At 27.4% G+C, this 17591-nt stretch overlaps 4 protein-coding genes across 5 annotated transcripts; 2 read left to right on the top strand and 2 right to left on the bottom strand.

The window, feature by feature from the left end:
- Window positions 1-2486: 2486 nt before the first annotated feature.
- On the bottom strand, window positions 2487-4571 carry LOC126838313 (transcription factor TFIIIB component B'' homolog). 2 transcript variants are annotated; one of them, XM_050572645.1, is made up of 4 exons: window positions 4294-4570; window positions 3936-4228; window positions 3652-3881; window positions 2487-3409 (listed from the first exon to the last, which is right to left on the bottom strand). In XM_050572645.1, the coding sequence occupies exons 2-4, from the start codon at window positions 4216-4218 to the stop codon at window positions 2540-2542; spliced, it is 1383 nt and encodes a 460-aa protein (XP_050428602.1). In that variant the 5' UTR covers window positions 4219-4228; window positions 4294-4570; the 3' UTR covers window positions 2487-2539. The 2 variants fall into 2 exon arrangements, with proteins under 2 accessions (XP_050428602.1, XP_050428601.1); XM_050572644.1 differs by having other exon boundaries at window positions 3652-4228; window positions 4294-4571.
- Window positions 4572-4767: 196 nt separating this feature from the next.
- LOC126838314 (60S ribosomal protein L7) lies at window positions 4768-8274 on the top strand. Its single transcript, XM_050572646.1, has 6 exons — window positions 4768-4909; window positions 5093-5189; window positions 5563-5738; window positions 5813-5903; window positions 5987-6241; window positions 8141-8274. The coding sequence occupies exons 1-6, from the start codon at window positions 4893-4895 to the stop codon at window positions 8249-8251; spliced, it is 747 nt and encodes a 248-aa protein (XP_050428603.1). The 5' UTR covers window positions 4768-4892; the 3' UTR covers window positions 8252-8274.
- A 1594-nt stretch (window positions 8275-9868) lies between these two features.
- On the top strand, window positions 9869-14064 carry LOC126839368 (WD repeat-containing protein 48). Its single transcript, XM_050574658.1, has 10 exons — window positions 9869-10134; window positions 10462-10681; window positions 10754-10969; window positions 11028-11323; window positions 11427-11612; window positions 11795-11977; window positions 12229-12336; window positions 12445-12544; window positions 12999-13350; window positions 13428-14064. The coding sequence occupies exons 1-10, from the start codon at window positions 10081-10083 to the stop codon at window positions 13714-13716; spliced, it is 2004 nt and encodes a 667-aa protein (XP_050430615.1). The 5' UTR covers window positions 9869-10080; the 3' UTR covers window positions 13717-14064.
- A 1603-nt stretch (window positions 14065-15667) lies between these two features.
- Window positions 15668-17261, bottom strand: LOC126839369 (tRNA-splicing endonuclease subunit Sen34). The gene is made up of 4 exons (XM_050574659.1): window positions 17139-17261; window positions 16194-16595; window positions 15970-16122; window positions 15668-15901 (listed from the first exon to the last, which is right to left on the bottom strand). Exons 1-4 carry the CDS (start codon window positions 17197-17199, stop codon window positions 15696-15698), a joined length of 822 nt encoding a protein of 273 aa, XP_050430616.1. The 5' UTR covers window positions 17200-17261; the 3' UTR covers window positions 15668-15695.
- Window positions 17262-17591: the final 330 nt, after the last annotated feature.

The following is a 17591-nucleotide window of genomic DNA, read 5'->3' as shown; positions in this document are numbered from 1 at the left end:
AATTATGTGTTCATGTATGTAGCTATTTTGTACAATTGTTAAGTATATTATATTAGTAACATTTAAATCTATTATAATATCTTTTTGTTATTTATATGCTAAATATTCCATTTACCTAATTATAAGTATTATCTACTTTTAACGCAAGAATCATTTTATTTGTTACAATTGATTGTTTGTCTCATATTATTATACATAATACATAAAATATATAAAGAAAAAAATTGTGACTTATAGATTAATTAATGACAGGCTGGAGGCATCTTACGATCACTAATATAGGTAGGGTATAATTAACACATTAAAAGAAACCGAAATAATATGCATTTATTATTAATATATAGCATTAATATATAATAATTATCAATATATAGCATTTCTATTACGATTAAGAAAATTAATTTTAAATAAAACAGGCAATATTTTTCTCGCCTAATTCTTTTGAATAAAATTATAAAATGCTGGATGCCGGATTTATATCTTGTGTGGGTTAATAGCAATTACCGTGTCTTAAAAATGTGCAAAGGTATGCTTAATTAAAAAAATAAATTATCTTGTAAAAATGAAGAATACCTATTGGCATTTTGAATAGCCGAAAAAAGTTGCAAAATTTTTTTCTTTTTGACTGAGGCGAAACAAAACATTTAATTTTTGAACCAGTCTAATGATTGGGTATAAATTTACTTTACTAAGCATTTTTTTTTTTGCCATATTATAGTGTTTTTTACGCTGATTTGGAATCTGGGTATACATCAACTTTACCGGACACCTTTTATTTCGAACCGATAGAACTTCATGCTGGCTACGAATCTGCAAACATTTTGAGCCGCTACACTAGTGTGTATATATATACATATATACACACATGTACATAATAAACTTTACTAAACATAATTATTATCTTCAAACCATTAGATATATAAAAAAAAAATTGAAAACAAAAATATTGTAATATGAAAAATTTGAACAGAGTATGTAGAATATTAAAATTGTATACGTACAATTCAAGGATCGGGGTTTGAATTTATGAAGGTGCTAAAATCCCCTTAGTTGCGCCTATGCATGTAAATAAAACTAACGAGTTTATTTGTTTGTTCGGGCTAATCTTCGAAATGGCTAACCTAACAGATTTTGACGCGGTCAATGTCACGGGTAACGGCTAGTAATATAGTATATATTATACTATACACAAATCTAATTACTATTCATTTTTTTTTTATGATTTTTGACCTCTGGGTTTATATCAGACTACATAATGGATCCCTTTCATTAATAAGCGCTAGAAATGGAAAGTCAGCACAAAAATTTTAATGTTTTAAAAATATATTTTATTCAATTTTTTTTTAGTCAAAAAGTTAATGTTTTACAAATTGTTGTTTAAATACTATGAAAATATATATATTGTATTTAAACAAAATTTTCTAAAAAGAATTAGAGTGGTATTAAAATTCTGACCGAACTACAATAAAAACATATTTGTATGGTTTTTTAATTTTTTGCTGGCAGGGTTCCCAAATAATCAAATAGTTTTTTTTTTGGTATGTGCCTAGTAGAACATTTATTTAAAAACGTAGAAATATATATGCAGAGAAAATAATTTGTCGTCTACAATATCATAAAATATGGTATAGCGATATGAATATAACAATTTTCATATAATCTGTGCTACAGGCTACTACGAAAGATATTAGAATTTTGTTTGCAGCAGCGGCACCCTCCATTTTCTATGATACAAAAAAAAAATCAGTGAAAATTATTTTTTTAAACTTATAATATAGCATTTGGCAGTTATATTAATACTTAGTAAGTAATGTTTGTTATAATTAAAATTAAAAAAAATAAATTTATATACGATATTAAAAAAATACAAATTTGCCGCCCTTTTTTGTGCAATGTCTGTGAAACCCTACTCAAAAACGGCCACGCGGAGCGCTAGGATCGAGTACTCCATGGCGCATACTATAGTTACTATAGTTGTTCGAATAATGATAAGCGATTTTATCGTCAGCATCAAGCACAAGTACTAACGTCAAACAAAAAAAATATTCGAATATCTGAAATCTTTATCAATAAATTTAAAATGTGTTGCATTTGACACCTAATCAATTTAAAAACGTAATTTATTTGTCAAATTCTTATTCTAATACGTTCGTCATATTTTACTTGCAATCTAATAGTGTATCATAATTATAAATTGCACTTGGTAAAGGTCTTAAAAAACTAAATTATTTCTTGAGTGTTTTAGTTATTTTGTCTAAAATGTTTTTAATTAGTCAACTAATTTGTATAATATATTAATGTATGTACGTAAAAATCTAAATGTGCTCACTTTACTGCCTTCACTTGTTTTTTTTTTTTAATTTTAACTTTTATTAGTATTTTTTTCAATGAATAAAAACTAAAGATACAAATATTTATTGTTAAAAATTATTTCTAACGTTTATTCCTAACGAGGAAAATTAAAACATAATAAAAACAGTCAAAAATGTATAAATAAGAATTATAATAAACAACTAACAAGTCTAGACTTATTATAAAATTAATTGCTGTCCGAATCTTCAAATTTAGTTATATTATCTTGGTATTCTTCGTGAAAATCTTGAAGTGTTCGTACTTTAGGCTTTACTTCACTGGGGTTCTCTTCAGTTATATCAAATTCTTTATCCTCTTCATTTTTTCCCTTACTACCTTCTTTATTTTTATTTTCATTTGCTTTATTTATTTTTGATTTTATTGTTTTTTTAGGTTTTTTTAATAATTGTAATTGAAGAACTTCTTCTTTTAATTTACTTGCTGTCATACTTTTGTTTGGTGCATTTCTCTTTTTCTTTAATATGATTTCTTCTTCCATCATGTATGCACATACACTCATTCTTCCACATTTTGCACGTGTAACATTGTCATGGAGCCGTTTACGTGATTTTGTTTTGGCTAGATCTTCGTCAGCAGAACTTGGTTTGGAATTAATTACCTCAGGTACAACTTCTTGGATCATATTTTCAATTAGAACACTATCATACTGTGCAGAGTTAGTTAAGGCACCATTAATTAATTGAGGATTTTTCTTTTCTTCAGTCTTATATTTTCTTTTTATTTGAGCTCTAGTACGCCCAGGAAAATACTGTTCAATCATCGAAAAGTCAGTACCAAGATTCATCAAACATTTGTAAAATTTAAGAGTTTCATCTTTATTCCATTGCTTAGATGGTTCCCTCTTACGTTTATAAGAGTAACTACGAGACTGAAACCCAGACACTTCAATAACTTTAGATTTTGCAAGTTCTTCTCTTTTCTCTTCTAACCCAGTTTCACTTAATGTTAATGTTTCTTGATCAATTATTATTTTTCCATCTACTCCAACTTTTATACAAGGTGTTATACAACTGTTAGACACTGAAGGCTTATTTTCCTGCAAAACAAATGTTATGAATATTTTTTATGTTAAAACTTATTTATGAAAATAACTTATTGGAAATGTTAATGATAACATGTTAAACATAATTTAAAAAAAGATGATATACTATTCTATCATTACTGTAACATTGCACATGAAATAATTTGTTACATCAATAATATAAATATTGAATGAACAAAAGTGGTTTCATATAGAGCCACTGTTGAGGAATTATTTAAAAAAAAAAGGTTCCTTACCATCTCTGTAAGAGATAATAGATCGTTATCTAAATCTTCTTCTTCTTTTTGTTCAACTTTAGTTTCTTTTACAATAGGATTGGTGACAGGGTTGTAGTAAATGAGATCTTGCATTGTTAATAAATTTTTATCAAATTCTTTTCCTTTGAATTTACTAGAAAATGGAATATTCCATCGCTGATAATTTTCTTTGGGTTTTTTTACATCTTCTAAAGTATTATCTGGCTCATCTACAAGTAATTTTGAATTAATAGATTTATTCTTTTTTTTTTTTAACTCTGTACCATTAACATTAGAACATATTTCAGTTTTTGTAGGGATACTTTTTGGCACAACATTTGTATATTCTTTTACTTGTGCTGCCTGAGGGTTTTCATTATTCTCGATTAAAATAATATGTCCAATTGGTTCTGGAACTTTGAAAAGTTGATCGATTTTGTCATCATTAGATTTAGGTTTTGCAAATTTTGCATCTATTTTATCATTTATTTTAGAAGGTATGTTTGGTTTTTTTTTTGCAAATGGAAATAGTCTATTGAGACCCGACTTGCTGTTTAGTACAGACATACTGAATAGCCTAAAAAATAAAAAAGGATATTATACAGTTTGGCCTCAAAATGGCAATTGCAGAGTTTTACTCACAGTTGAATGTCAAGTGATTAAATCAGTTTTGACTAAAATTGTAATAAATGGTTTAACCAAAATATAATTACTTAAACAAAAACTACATTTTTTTGAATAAATATTTTAAATTATAATTTTAACACTACGACAGTTTTAAACTTGAATTAATATGTAATGTTGAATAACTTACTATTTATAATAATTTTACAAATATTGAGTAATATTTAAACACAAGTTACATAAGTTTTACTAGCACACGCTACACGGCACACATGATTTAAAATGTGGATCAGTGAATGTGTAATGTGGAATGTGAAAATATTTCAGCAATGATGATAACAAAATATGTTAAATATGATAACGAATCTTTGGGTATGATAACATTACAGTTCTTACCACTGAGTTATTCTGTGTTTGTACGACCACGTTGGCTACATTGATTACTGTATTTAGGTTCGCAACATAAAACAGTGTGAACTAACCTACAAATTTCTTTTATCATTATTCTCTACATGGTTCACACTCCATACAAAGAGTAAGCACGTCTTCGGTCTTGCTTCATTTTCATTTGTGTTTACTCTAGAGTCGTTTAATTTGCACTCAACTCGTTGTACAAAATGTCCGGTAAAGAAGAGTAAGTTTTTTATCCATATTAATCCGATTATTTATTGATTTTATTGAAAATACAATTATATCATTTCTGGTTGTATGTATCTTAAATTTTTTAATTTAAGCTGAAACCGTTAACCAGTATTTGTCATTTTGGTTTTGTGACGAATCAATATGTAAAATTTCATGTTTCATCAATTTTTTTTAGACCTCCCAAAAGGCTTCCGGCAGTGCCGGAGTCTGTGCTCAAGAGGCGCAAAGCACGTACGGCTTTCAAACTCAAGCAATTGAAGAAAGCTATCGAAGTAAGTACTATTAATCTCACTTATATATTCTCCTAACTAAAGCCTACTTTAAGGATAATAAACATATTATATTTGTATTGTTAAATTATATACCATTTTATGATAATTTAACAGTACTTAAAACAAAAATAATTTTCTTTATACTTTTACTTATCAACCCTAAACTATTATTTGTTTTTTAATAAGGTGCCAGTTCAGCAATTAATGACTGTTTACAACAACTATAATTAATAATTCTTTTATAGTTTCAGACTTCAGTATTGCTAAACTACACTTAATTTTTTACGTATAGTTGGTGCAAATGGCTACTAAGGGTTCTTTATCATTTTTTCCCCAATTTTAATGTTATTGATGTATCTATTTTAATTTAAAGGAGCGTAAAGAGCGTGTTAAAAAGACCAAGAAATATTTTAAACGTGCTGAAGCTTATGTTAAGGAATTCCGTATGAAAGAAAGAGATGAAATACGTTTAGCTAGGAATGCAAAGAAAGCTGGAGATTTTTACATTCCTCCTGAACCAAAATTGGCATTTATTATGCGTATTCGTGGGTGAGCAGTTGATGTGATTAACATTTATAATATTCCAACATGCCTTTAGGTATTTAATAATTTGTTTTTTTTAGTGTGAACCAAGTTGCACCTAAAGTTAAAAAAGTATTACAATTGTTCAGATTACGCCAGATTAACAATGGAATCTTCATCAAGCTAAATAAAGTAAGCATGCAATTCATGCTATTAAATAAATGTATACCTTTAAACATTTTTTATATTTATACTTATGTTTATTTCCCCCTAAGGCTACATTGAATATGTTAAGAATTTGTGAGCCATATGTGACTTGGGGATATCCAAACTTAAAGAGTGTACGTGAACTTGTATACAAACGTGGATTTGCCAAATTGAACGGTCAGCGTATTCCAATCACCAACAATGAGATGATTGAAAAAAAATTGGGCAAATATGGTATCATTTGTACTGAAGATTTGGTTCATTGTATTTACAGAGCTGATCGTCGTTTTAAATATGCAATGAATTTCCTTTGGCCTTTTAAAGTGAGTAATTATTATTATAATAAATATTATAATATTTTTGGCATATCCATGGTGACATCATAACATAGCTGTTTCACCTTCCAATTTGCCATAGAAAAAAATATATAGTAATTTGAGTTTTTATTATTTTTTTTTTTTAAAAACAAATTACATTATATACAGTTAAGAAAATAAAGTTATTAGAACATTTTTTTTTATTGACAACTCGATATAATAACAAATTAGTATCATTACTATTAACTATTAAGCTTTGTCTCTCTGTTTAAACTCGTTATAATTTCTTATATTCACAAAAAAAAGTTTTAAAAATGAACCCAAGTTACATAAGCTTAATTAATTTGTGCACTTTTTAAAATTTAACATAGCTGTTATTTCATCAAGAGGGCGTCGCACTGGTGATTTTCAATGGTAAAAACATGTTTACGCCAACTGAAGATAACTTACTTAATTTTGGCTTTAAAGTAAAAGCACGCATTATAAAACTAAAAGAGAACAGTATTCCGGTAACAACAGTGCGTTTTAAAAAAAAAATTAATTTCTTAAAAAGTTAGTCATTTATAAATGTTAAAATAGTCGTTATATCTAAAAGATGTATTGAGCGTTACACTTGGAATAATGAAAAATACGCACCGTGGTGCCCTCCAGAATATTGTTCTCTTTTAATTTCATAATTGGTGCTTTTACTCTAAAACCAAAATTAAGCGTGTTATTTTCAGTCTGCTTAAACATGTAGGATGCTGAGATAGTCTGAAAAATCAATTAATTACCAAAATAGACTTAAATATTCCTAGTTATTGAACTAATAATTACACATAACAGTTTAACCTTTAAATTAATATTTTGTAAAAAAAATTGCCTATAGTTAACTCCTTAAAAATAAGCGGTGCGACGCCCTCTTGACATCATTTATTAAGACTAAAGGATTTTTCTTTTAGTGTTTTCACATTTAATAGATAGTCCTTTTACGTGGAAAGCCATGTATTATATTTTATTGATTTTAGTTGATGTATAGAAATTATTTAAGTATAATTAAACTGGTATGTATAATGACTGCAACAACTGGCCGTCTCCACTTTTTCAAAATGTTAAGGACAATCAAAACAAAATTCTTACTCCATTTACTGTAATGGGCGGAAAAAAATATTGTTTTGCAATATCTTTGTAAGCATTAGTCCAATTTTACTGCTTGTTGCACTAAATTACTGATAATTTCCCATTAAAAAGATCATTTTTGATAAAAATAGATATAGCCCATTGTTGCAGTCGACCCTTCAATTGTGTAAATTTTATCTTAAAGATTTGTGTCAACTATGAAAATTGGAATATATAACAAAAGACATACAATCAACACTAAACTAATTTTAATCACATCAGTATTTAAATTATGTAACTACATGCACTATATTTTAAATACAATAATAAAATTAAGTAATGTACAACTTTTGTGACCAATAATTATACCTGTTATCAATTGTATACGATCAAATATCAGCTATAAATTGTCCTACATGTTAGGATACCACATAGGTAAAACAAAAAACATCAACAACAAATAATTCTATTAATTTCGTACTAAAAATGACACATGGCAAATGACATTACTTGATAAATAAACTACTGCAATTCAATTAATAAAATTGAATGGCTTTGTGAAGAGGGACTTTGGGAGAATCCTCAGCAGTACTCATGACAGCTAATGTGTTAACTATATTAATTTCTTTTCCTACTTATTTTTATATTTTAAACTACAACCATTTCTGTTATTATTGATTATTAAAAGAATTTGTTATTTAAGAGCAATAATATGTAAAATGTGTAATAAGACCATATTATATAATAGTTGTTATATATATATATATATTTTAAGATATTAATAACATTTTTATTTCTATATTTTAGTTAAACACTCCAACCGGTGGCTGGCGTAAGAAGACTAACCATTATGTTGAAGGTGGAGATTTTGGAAACCGCGAAGACACCATTAACAAACTGTTAAGAAAAATGGTTTAATTAAATAAATGTTATATACAAAATAGATTGTCTTTTATTTGAGAGAGAGAAACAACCACTTATAAAAATAAAAATAACAGCGAGTTACTTGCTGTAAGAGTGGCCTTAGCGGACACCATTGTGTTCAGTACTTAAAAATAAAAAACAAAAATGATGCTTAAACAAAACAAGAATTCATAAAAAAAAAATTAAGAAAATATGATACTTAAAGTATCTTTCATTACCGAAATTTTAATTAAATTTTTTTTGGTATACTGTTTCCTAAAAAAACAATTTAGGATGGTCAGGTCAAACAATTAAAATAGTAATTTATTAATGTTATTTTAAATGTAATAATATATAAATTTATAAAATATAACACTGATACTGTCACAAAAATTAGCAATGAAAGATTTTCCATACAAATAATCCTCCCTTTTAGTTAAATTGATAATATTTGGTGAATTCTGGTAGAAAATTAATTATTTATAAGTTAGGTGTGCAAGGGCGCCCACAACTCCCTCCCCCTAGCTTCTCTGCTAGTTAAAAAATGTATATCTTATATCCCAAATTTGTAAAATCTATTACAAAACCATAGGCGGGCGCACTTGGTTAGGTGTAATAGTTATGATAAGTAATGGTTTTAAAAAGAGAAGCAGTGGCCGAGTTGGTATTGATAATAAATTATCAATAGCTCTAATGGATATAATATCGTTTATTGTATTGTATACAGGTGATCAACTTGTGAACCACTCAATATCTCGCCGGGTTTAATTAACAATTTAAATTTTTTATACAATGTGATCACAATTTCTCACAAATTGTTTTGTTTGTACCTCCCTCCTAACTTAGTTTTTTCGATAGAAACTTTTGACACTTGAATGGTAACGCATACATTTCATTAACTTTATAAATTAAGAATAATGTACTAAAAATGTTGACTGGTCGATAACCGTTTTTAGATATCTATTTTTAAAGTTATAAAAGTAAAGGTTAGGATGAGAGGGGAAATACGCACAGATAAAAATAATACTATACTCCATCTTTCCTCCTGCCTCGAAACTTCAATAACTTCAAAGATAGTTATCCAAAACTAGTTATCGACTAGTCAAAATGCTAGTACATTATTCTCAATTTAAAAATTCCAAGAAAAGTATGCGTTACCATTGAAGTTTCAAAAGTTGCTATCATAAAAACGTATATTGATATAATTTGTGGTCAAACGTAGTCTGCCATCTACATGTTTTTGTTATATTTGAGATTATTATACATTTTTTTTTTTGCATATTATTATATTTTCATATCGACCCTGTTCATGCAAAACATATTAAGTCCAAAATCGTAGTTTTAGATTTGGTGACTTCTATGTGTAGATAACAATCACTAAATAGTATTTTTGTTTGCTCTTTATTATAATATAAATTAATTTAATAAATAAAAACACTTTTGGACTTGTGTTTTATATGAACGGAGTCAATTTAATTACCCAGTTGTATATTATAGATTATTGTTTATTTGCTCCATGATATTACGATCATCATCAAGCTTAACGGGGCTCAACGCAGTGAACGCTGCCATCAGGAGATTATGGTCTCTAGACGGATAATGATATTACGACACTATCAATATTACCTAGTACCTACTTATTGATAAGAGTTTATAAAAAAAATATATAAATTTGTGTTCTAAGTAAAAATGTATATAGAAGTGAACAAGAACAATTTATAATATTTCCTGAAAATGTTCATACTTAAAATCACACTAATAATAATAGCTCAATGAAAATTGATCGGCAAAATGTTGAGTACTGAAAAAAAGTAAATTATTGGTTGAGATTTTAGAAATCCAAAATGAGTACTTTGCATAAAAATTGCCTTAGTCAACCTGGACGTAAAAAAGTTCAAGTATGTGATGTTTTTACTATTTAACAGCTTAAAATCATTTTTTATTACTTACCTATTTATATATGTATACCAGTTGAGTTTTTAAACTACTATAAAATTAAAATTTTGAAGCATAGAACAACACAAGCACATAACTTGGTTATTATTTTTAAGTTTTAAATTCAATCATTAGACTTACCTAACCTTCTTGAATCAACAACTGTTAAGTGTTTAGGCTTCAAAATATATGCCACCCTAATAACATCTAGTTAATAAGAATGTATCTTATGCTAATAAGATATGTATATTATTGTTATTGATTTAAAAAATTGTTTGGTCAATGAATAGATATCATTTGTTATTCGCGATGAAGAAGAACGAAGACATAGAGCAGGTGTTAATTCTTTACAATTAGATGCTAAACAAGGAATATTGTATTCTGCTGGTCGTGATGGCATTATTCGTCAATGGGATGTTCGTGATAATATAGAAGCATCATATTTGCGATCGCTTGAACACCACACGGACTGGGTTAATGATATAATTCTGTGTTGTGGAGGAAACTACTGTAAGCTCTACTACTGTGACTACAATGATTGCTTTAAAAATGTTAATTTAATAATTATGTTGCATGTTTTAGTAATATCTGCCAGCTCAGACACTACAGTCAAATTATGGGGCCTACGAAAAGAAAACACTTGTCTGTCAACTTTACGAACACATAAAGATTATGTTAGAGCTTTAGCCTATGCCCGTGATAAAGAAGTAGTTGCATCTGCTGGACTAGATAAAACTATTTTTATGTGGGATGTCAATATGCTAACTACCTTAACTACAACAAACAATACAGTAACAAGTAAGTGTTGAAATTAAAAATGTTATCAAATGTAAAATTTCTTTTTTCTACTTTGTAGCTGCTTCACTACCTGGCAGCAAGAACTCTATCTACAGTTTAGCAATGAACAGCAGTGGAACAGTTTTAATTAGTGGAAGTACAGAAAAAGTATTACGAGTATGGGATACAAGGACTAGTGACTGTTTGATGAAGCTTATAGGTCATACTGACAATGTTAAAGCTTTAGTAGTGAGCCGAGATGGCACACAATGTTTATCTGGTAGCTCAGATGGCACCATCAAATTATGGTCACTTGGACAACAACAATGCATACAAACTCTAAGAATTCATAAAGAAGGAGTTTGGGCTATAGCAGTAATTATGACTTAATTTTATTCATTCCTACACAAATTTTGTCGTCTCTAAATATAGCATAAACTGCTTTATTTTTAACAAATTATGTAATGTTTTTTTTCAGGCAACTGAAAACTTTTCACATGTTCTCTCTGGAGGTCGTGATAAAAAAATTTATTTATCAGATTTAAAAAATCCAAACAAGGTTCAATTAATATGCAATGAGTCGGCTCCAGTTGTAAAAATGGTTACTACACCAGATATGAGTGCTGTTTGGGTAGCTACATCTGAGTCAACAATAAATTGCTGGGTAAATTAAACAGATTCTATCGACGTTTTATTTTTATGATTTTAGGGTTGTTTCACACCAGAGAAGAATATGATATGTGTGTTTTCATATGCAGCATATAAAAAAATAGGCACATATCATAACAGATAGGTATGAAACGGCCCATAAAGTTTACTATAATAACTTGTAATTACTCAATACAGAAATTACGAAAAAGTGATGAATCTGCTGATTTGGATGATATACCAACGACCCCATACAACACTGAACCATTTAGAACACTTCAAGGAGCTGCTGCTATAAGAAAATATCATGTATTAAATGATAAAAGAACAATACTTACCCAGGATACAGAAAAAAATGTTGCCCTTTATGACGTTCTTAAGGTAACTTATTTTTAATAGTAGTAAATTAACAAAAAAAAATGTTTTTTACACACATGTTCAAAATTATACAAATTTAATGTTCTAATTGTTGAACTGTTGTAACTTTAATGTTGTAACTGTTTGTATTTACTTATCATTCAATTTTATAAATAAATTGTGTATTCAACATTTAATAATAGATTGGAACATTATAAACTATTTCGCAGTAATTAAGATATGGTATATATAATATTTTTTTCATTACATTTCAGGCTTCTAAATTACAAGATTTGGGTCAAGTAGACTTTGATGAGGAGATAAAAAAGAGACATAGAGTTATCTACATACCAAATTGGTTTAGTGTTGATTTAAAAACTGGTGTAAGTTTAAGACCATTAATTTTTATTTTTTACTCAACTAACCAAATTTGTATCATTCATCTAAGTTCTATAGTTTGTATATCTATTTGTTTATTTTATTTCTTCTAGATGCTTACAATACATTTAGGGCAAGATGAAAATGACTGTTTCGCTGCTTGGGTTTCAGCAAAAGAAGCAGGAATTCATGTTACAGATGATAATTTAAGAGGTATGATAATATATTTAGGCTGGTGATTACTGTATAAAATATGTGGTTTTATTAATAAATTACAAAGATTTTGGGTTAATAAAATGTTTAACAGGTCAATTTTCAATGATCTGCAGATTTATCAATTTACTTCTTAAGCGTACTCTCTTGTTAAATTACTTTTATAGAACAACCAATTTAAAAAAAACTAAAAATAAATTGCCTAGTTAAACTTTAACTTAGAATCCGATGTCAAATGCTGCCTCTTTTACTTCATTATAAAATATATTATCATAACATTGATAGTTTTTGTTTAAAATTGAACGTAACACACTACTACCTTTTCCGTTAACAAATATAAATAACATTAAAATTATTAATATAAATTAAGTAGTTCTGTACCACTGGGGCTCTAGCTTGCTAAATAAGTAATATAATCCTATACTAACTATTGTGTTTGGTTTTGTTTCTGCAGTTAATTATGGAAATCGTATGTTACGTTCACTTTTGGAAAACTGGTTGAATCGAATTCAAACAGATTCAGCTGAAGGAATGCAGTCATCTGACCTAACTGCGCAAACAAAACTTGATTCTCAGTGTTGTCGAATTCCTTCTCATACACCTCTTATGATCAGTGAAGTTGGTGGACGATGTTTGTATAGAATGCTAGTTAGTCAAGCGGGTGACGAGAATGATGTTTCGATTTTAAATGAGACAATTCCTGCGTGGGTTATGAACGTCGTTGTTGAAAAAACTATACCTAAAGCATTAAAGATATCATTTTATCTTGTACCGCATTCGAATTCTTGTATTAGGCCTATGAAAAAGTAAGTTTACTATTAAAAAAAAAATTATTTTAGTAAATAAATGTTATATATCTAATTTGTATATCTTTTTTAAATAGCGGCACACTTCGTCCTTGTAGAGATCGCTTAGTGGCTAATGATTTTATTCAAGTACAAAAAATAGCTGAGTATATTCATGAAAAATTATCTGAAAATGATAGTAACGGGCCGTATAATAAAACATCAGACTGCTTTAGCAACCATTTACAAGGAAATACTCCAGAAAAAAACTTTGAGCTTAGCTGCAATGATCAAGTTCTTTCCCCCACAATGGATTTAAGAACTGTCAAACATTTTATTTGGAAGTCATCAGCAGACTTAACCATTTATTTTAAGCCTAAACACTAAATACTATTGTAAACATTTTCCCTTATTATAAATAGTTATTACTTGTTAAAATTATGTAAACCATTTTTAATCTTCAATTTTTTTTGTGTGTAATTAATTTTTCAATCTTCAATTCCTTTTTGGTTTTTATTCTCAAAATCGAATAAGTAAATTACTGTTTAAGCATTTATAAATTGATTTCCTTAAGAGTTTCTTCGCAGTGTATTAAGATTTTGTTTAGAAGCTGTACATTTTATCATAAAATTAACATTTTGTGTCACAAATGCATGTATTATATTTTTTATTGTACATCATTTATTTATTTAATTCAAGCAATATTTTAGTACAATTTATGTCACCACTATTAATTCATTTTAATGAATTATTGTTTTTTTTAGTTTTATAAAATTATAATTAAATTTAAATAAGATCAAGTTGAATTTGAGTATAGGTAAGTTCCAAAAAAAAAACTTTATAATTTTTTTTTTTATTATTGCAAGACCTATTATATTATTTTGACCCCCCAATTTTTTTTGTAACAAAATTTGTATTAGTTATTAAGTATGTAACTTTTTTACACATAAAAGACTAAATATAAACTAATAATTTCTTGTAAATAATATTTGTTGTTTATTTAGTATTTAGATTTATTGTTGTAAAATTTATGTTCTATGTATAATAAAAATTAGTAATTAAAGTATAATCTTAGATGTAAATAATGTTGTACTAAAAATTATACAATCAAATTCTATACTAGTATTACTACTTCCCAAACAGAGACATTTTTGCCAGAAGAGTTTTGTCAAGGGTCCATATAACATTTCAGGCAATAATCACATTTTATTTATTTAAAAAAAAACAGATTTGAAACAACTACTAAATTATATTTTTTCTGGAATACACATAACTATAAAAATTGTTGTTTCAATTTTTTTTTAATGTGTAAAATAATTGTTTAATTCTGAAAAATATTTCATTTTTGAAGAAACAATTTTTTTTTAGTTAAGGATAAAATATAATTTCTGTTCATAACTTAATCTGGACCTTTAAGTATTATCTATTAGGGCCTAGGTGTGTAACATTTGAAATTGGGATAGAAAAAAAATGATGATATCACTTAAAGCCTTTTACAAAAAGACAAAAAAGTACATTTATAACATTGATTATAATAACGTTTCTTGTGAAAATTCTATTCTTACATTCCTAATATTTGTTGTATTTCATAAATCGCTATCCAGTCTAACCTGCCATCATGAGATGGTTCCTTGATAAATTCGCCATCAGGAAAGGGTCGTCAATCCACCGCCGGATAGGGTTTATAGCGGCTCCTTTTCATCAGACGATTGCTCGTCCAGCAAACGAAGCGCCCGTAACAGAGTGTCAAACCAGGGCAGTGAGTGCCAACACATTGCTACCTTACCCACTTGGCCACTCCTCTTCCTCATAAATCCAAATATACAGGTAAATTCATTAACATATTGGAATGAAAAATAGAGAATATGATGGGGTAAAACAAAGAGGAACTATAAAATTAATGGAAGATAATATTTCAAATGAATTTAATGAATCTAATATTTTAGAGCGTTCAATAAATAACCAATACTTCTAATATGTTGTGTGCAAAAATGTAAAGGATTTTAATAAATAAAGTATGGCGAAATTTGTTTTAAACTTTATTTTAAGCTTGCAGTAGTGTTATGACGTAATAGATTTGTTTGTTTTAACATAGTGTAGTACTACACTCTGTTCGTTTTAAAAGTATTGATTTGGTGTATACACTTTCCACACCGGTAGAAATGGAGATGTCGTATCGGATTTTCAGTGTAAAGTCAAAAAGTTTGTTTTGAAACCTCACACTCTACACCTCTCTATACACTACATTTTTAGTGCATACGCTATTTTTTTAAAACAAACCTTATATGTCATATGTAGTAGATATAGTAACAATTATCAGTCTTGTTGTACCACTAGATTTACATTTAATATTTATTAACAAACTACTAGATTTCAAAATGTATAACCTCTTTGTCAACAACTTTGGAGTTACTAAAATGTAAAATGAAATACTCAATACTCGTTTCGTTATGCTTAGCTAGTACCATTTTTTTGTTTGTAACTGAACCAATTCGACTTGCACTCGTTATGTTGTGTTTGTCGACGTCACCACAGCAAACTATATACTGTGCGTGATAAGCCAAAGGATCTCCTACATAATAATACAGGTATTTAGGATAATGTGTAAACTATTTTTTTTTTTTATACAAATTACTTTACCATTGTAAACTAAATAATCTCCTCCAAATTTAATACCACAGGTCAAATAGAATCCTTTTGTCCACAAATCTTTAAAAACTTTATATCTTAATTTTTCAAAATCAGTAGTAAATTCAGGCAACATTATTTCCAATGCTTTCAATTTAGGTTCATCTATCAAAACAATACATTAATTAATATTTAATAGATTAAATACACAATTTATTTTAAAACAATCTACTAACTTAAATGTATTAAAACTTGAGATGATGCATCATATGGCTTAATCTTTAAAATTTCTCTTTTCAATTCCATAACTTCTTTGCAATTATGACCACCATCGGCTAATATAGCAGATTGAACTAATTTACTAATTATTTCACCTTTTTTTTCCGCATACTTTTTTCGTATTTCATACTTATCTAGGTCTTCTTGAGACTTATTATGAATTATTTCATTTTCATCAGGCAAACAAGTTAATGAAGGGTACTGAACTAGTCGACCAATACCATTTTCAATTAATAGCCGTGTTTCTTCTGGCAATAATAGACAAGGTAAACCATTCTGATGTTCTTGACGTGGTGTTAACGGAAGCGATCCAATAAGGTTACCCAAAATATGATACTTAAATCGTAAAATATACCAATCTATAATAAATATAATTCCTATTTATATATGAATAAATAAAATAAAATAATAATTTTTAACTATATAAAACAATTTTTTTTTTTTTAAATGCTTTTAGTGTTTACTGAAACTGCTGATTTACATAGCATACATTAAGTTTACCATATATAGTATACCTAATTTGTTTTTATAGAGCTTAATTAACAATTTATAATACAAATTTAAAATAAAATTAACAAAACACACACAACAATGTCAACCCACCAACGATACACAACAGAACACTATATTTACTAAGGTATATTTTAACCAAAGTCAAAATTAATAATCATTTTGTAGATATTCATTTAAAGATAAGCATAATACAAATATAAGTCGATTAGCAAATAATTTATTTGTTTAATTATACCGTTTCTGGGTGAATCAATAATATTTATAATAAGCAGATATATAAATACTATTTTATCACGGTTTTATTCTCTGCATATATTAAATGTTAGATTGTAAATATATTGTACTTAATTGTAATCTCAATCTAAACTATTTAAAAATAAAATACTTGCCATCAGAGGACCAAATAAATGATTTTCCATTGATCATTTGTATATTAACAGTTTTGTCCATTATTTATAATTAATATTTATATATTTAGCTCATATAGTTGTATGTATACGTATATAGTTTAAACTTACATTATTTTTATAGGATAGTTTTAACATTTAAAACTATTAAGTATTATTATATAATTATTGTTATTTATTAAAAAACTTTAAATAATCATTCAATATAAAGTAACAAATTTAATTAAGGTCGAGTTTACTTTTAAGTATCACGACTTCATATTTTACTCAATGCAATTCCAGATAAATAATAATAAAATAAAAGTTAAAAATTGCCAATACAATGTAAATGATAATTCGATTTTTTTAAATTTTTTATTTGAAATTTTTATCAAAGGAGTATGAAACATTTATATATATATATGTATATAGATAATATAATGTCAGAAAGGTAAA

Source organism: Adelges cooleyi, unplaced genomic scaffold (genome assembly GCF_023614345.1).
Source record: "Adelges cooleyi isolate 19-005CV unplaced genomic scaffold, UGA_ACOO_1.1 ACOO_flye_CR_arks_rails_tigmint_CR_PRNA_30, whole genome shotgun sequence".
Lineage (NCBI taxonomy): Eukaryota > Metazoa > Arthropoda > Insecta > Hemiptera > Adelgidae > Adelges > Adelges cooleyi.
This window is presented reverse-complemented; position numbering and strand designations above follow the sequence as displayed.

Coding starts and splice junctions, on each gene's coding strand:
- LOC126838313 (XM_050572644.1), bottom strand. CDS start 4,218: ATGTCTGTACTAAACAGCAAGTCGGGTCTCAATAGACTATTTCCATTT. Junction 3,410..3,651: donor TATTATCTCTTACAGAGATG/GTAAGGAACCTT, acceptor TTTGTTTTGCAG/GAAAATAAGCCTTCAGTGTC.
- LOC126838314 (XM_050572646.1), top strand. Junction 5,739..5,812: donor TTTATTATGCGTATTCGTGG/GTGAGCAGTTGA, acceptor TGTTTTTTTTAG/TGTGAACCAAGTTGCACCTA. Junction 5,904..5,986: donor TCTTCATCAAGCTAAATAAA/GTAAGCATGCAA, acceptor TTTCCCCCTAAG/GCTACATTGAATATGTTAAG.
- LOC126839368 (XM_050574658.1), top strand. CDS start 10,081: ATGAGTACTTTGCATAAAAATTGCCTTAGTCAACCTGGACGTAAAAAA. Junction 12,337..12,444: donor GTGTTGATTTAAAAACTGGT/GTAAGTTTAAGA, acceptor TATTTCTTCTAG/ATGCTTACAATACATTTAGG. Junction 12,545..12,998: donor TACAGATGATAATTTAAGAG/GTATGATAATAT, acceptor TTGTTTCTGCAG/TTAATTATGGAAATCGTATG.
- LOC126839369 (XM_050574659.1), bottom strand. CDS start 17,199: ATGGACAAAACTGTTAATATACAAATGATCAATGGAAAATCATTTATT. Junction 16,596..17,138: donor ATTTATTTGGTCCTCTGATG/GCAAGTATTTTA, acceptor TATTTATTATAG/ATTGGTATATTTTACGATTT. Junction 15,902..15,969: donor AGATTATTTAGTTTACAATG/GTAAAGTAATTT, acceptor ATTATTATGTAG/GAGATCCTTTGGCTTATCAC.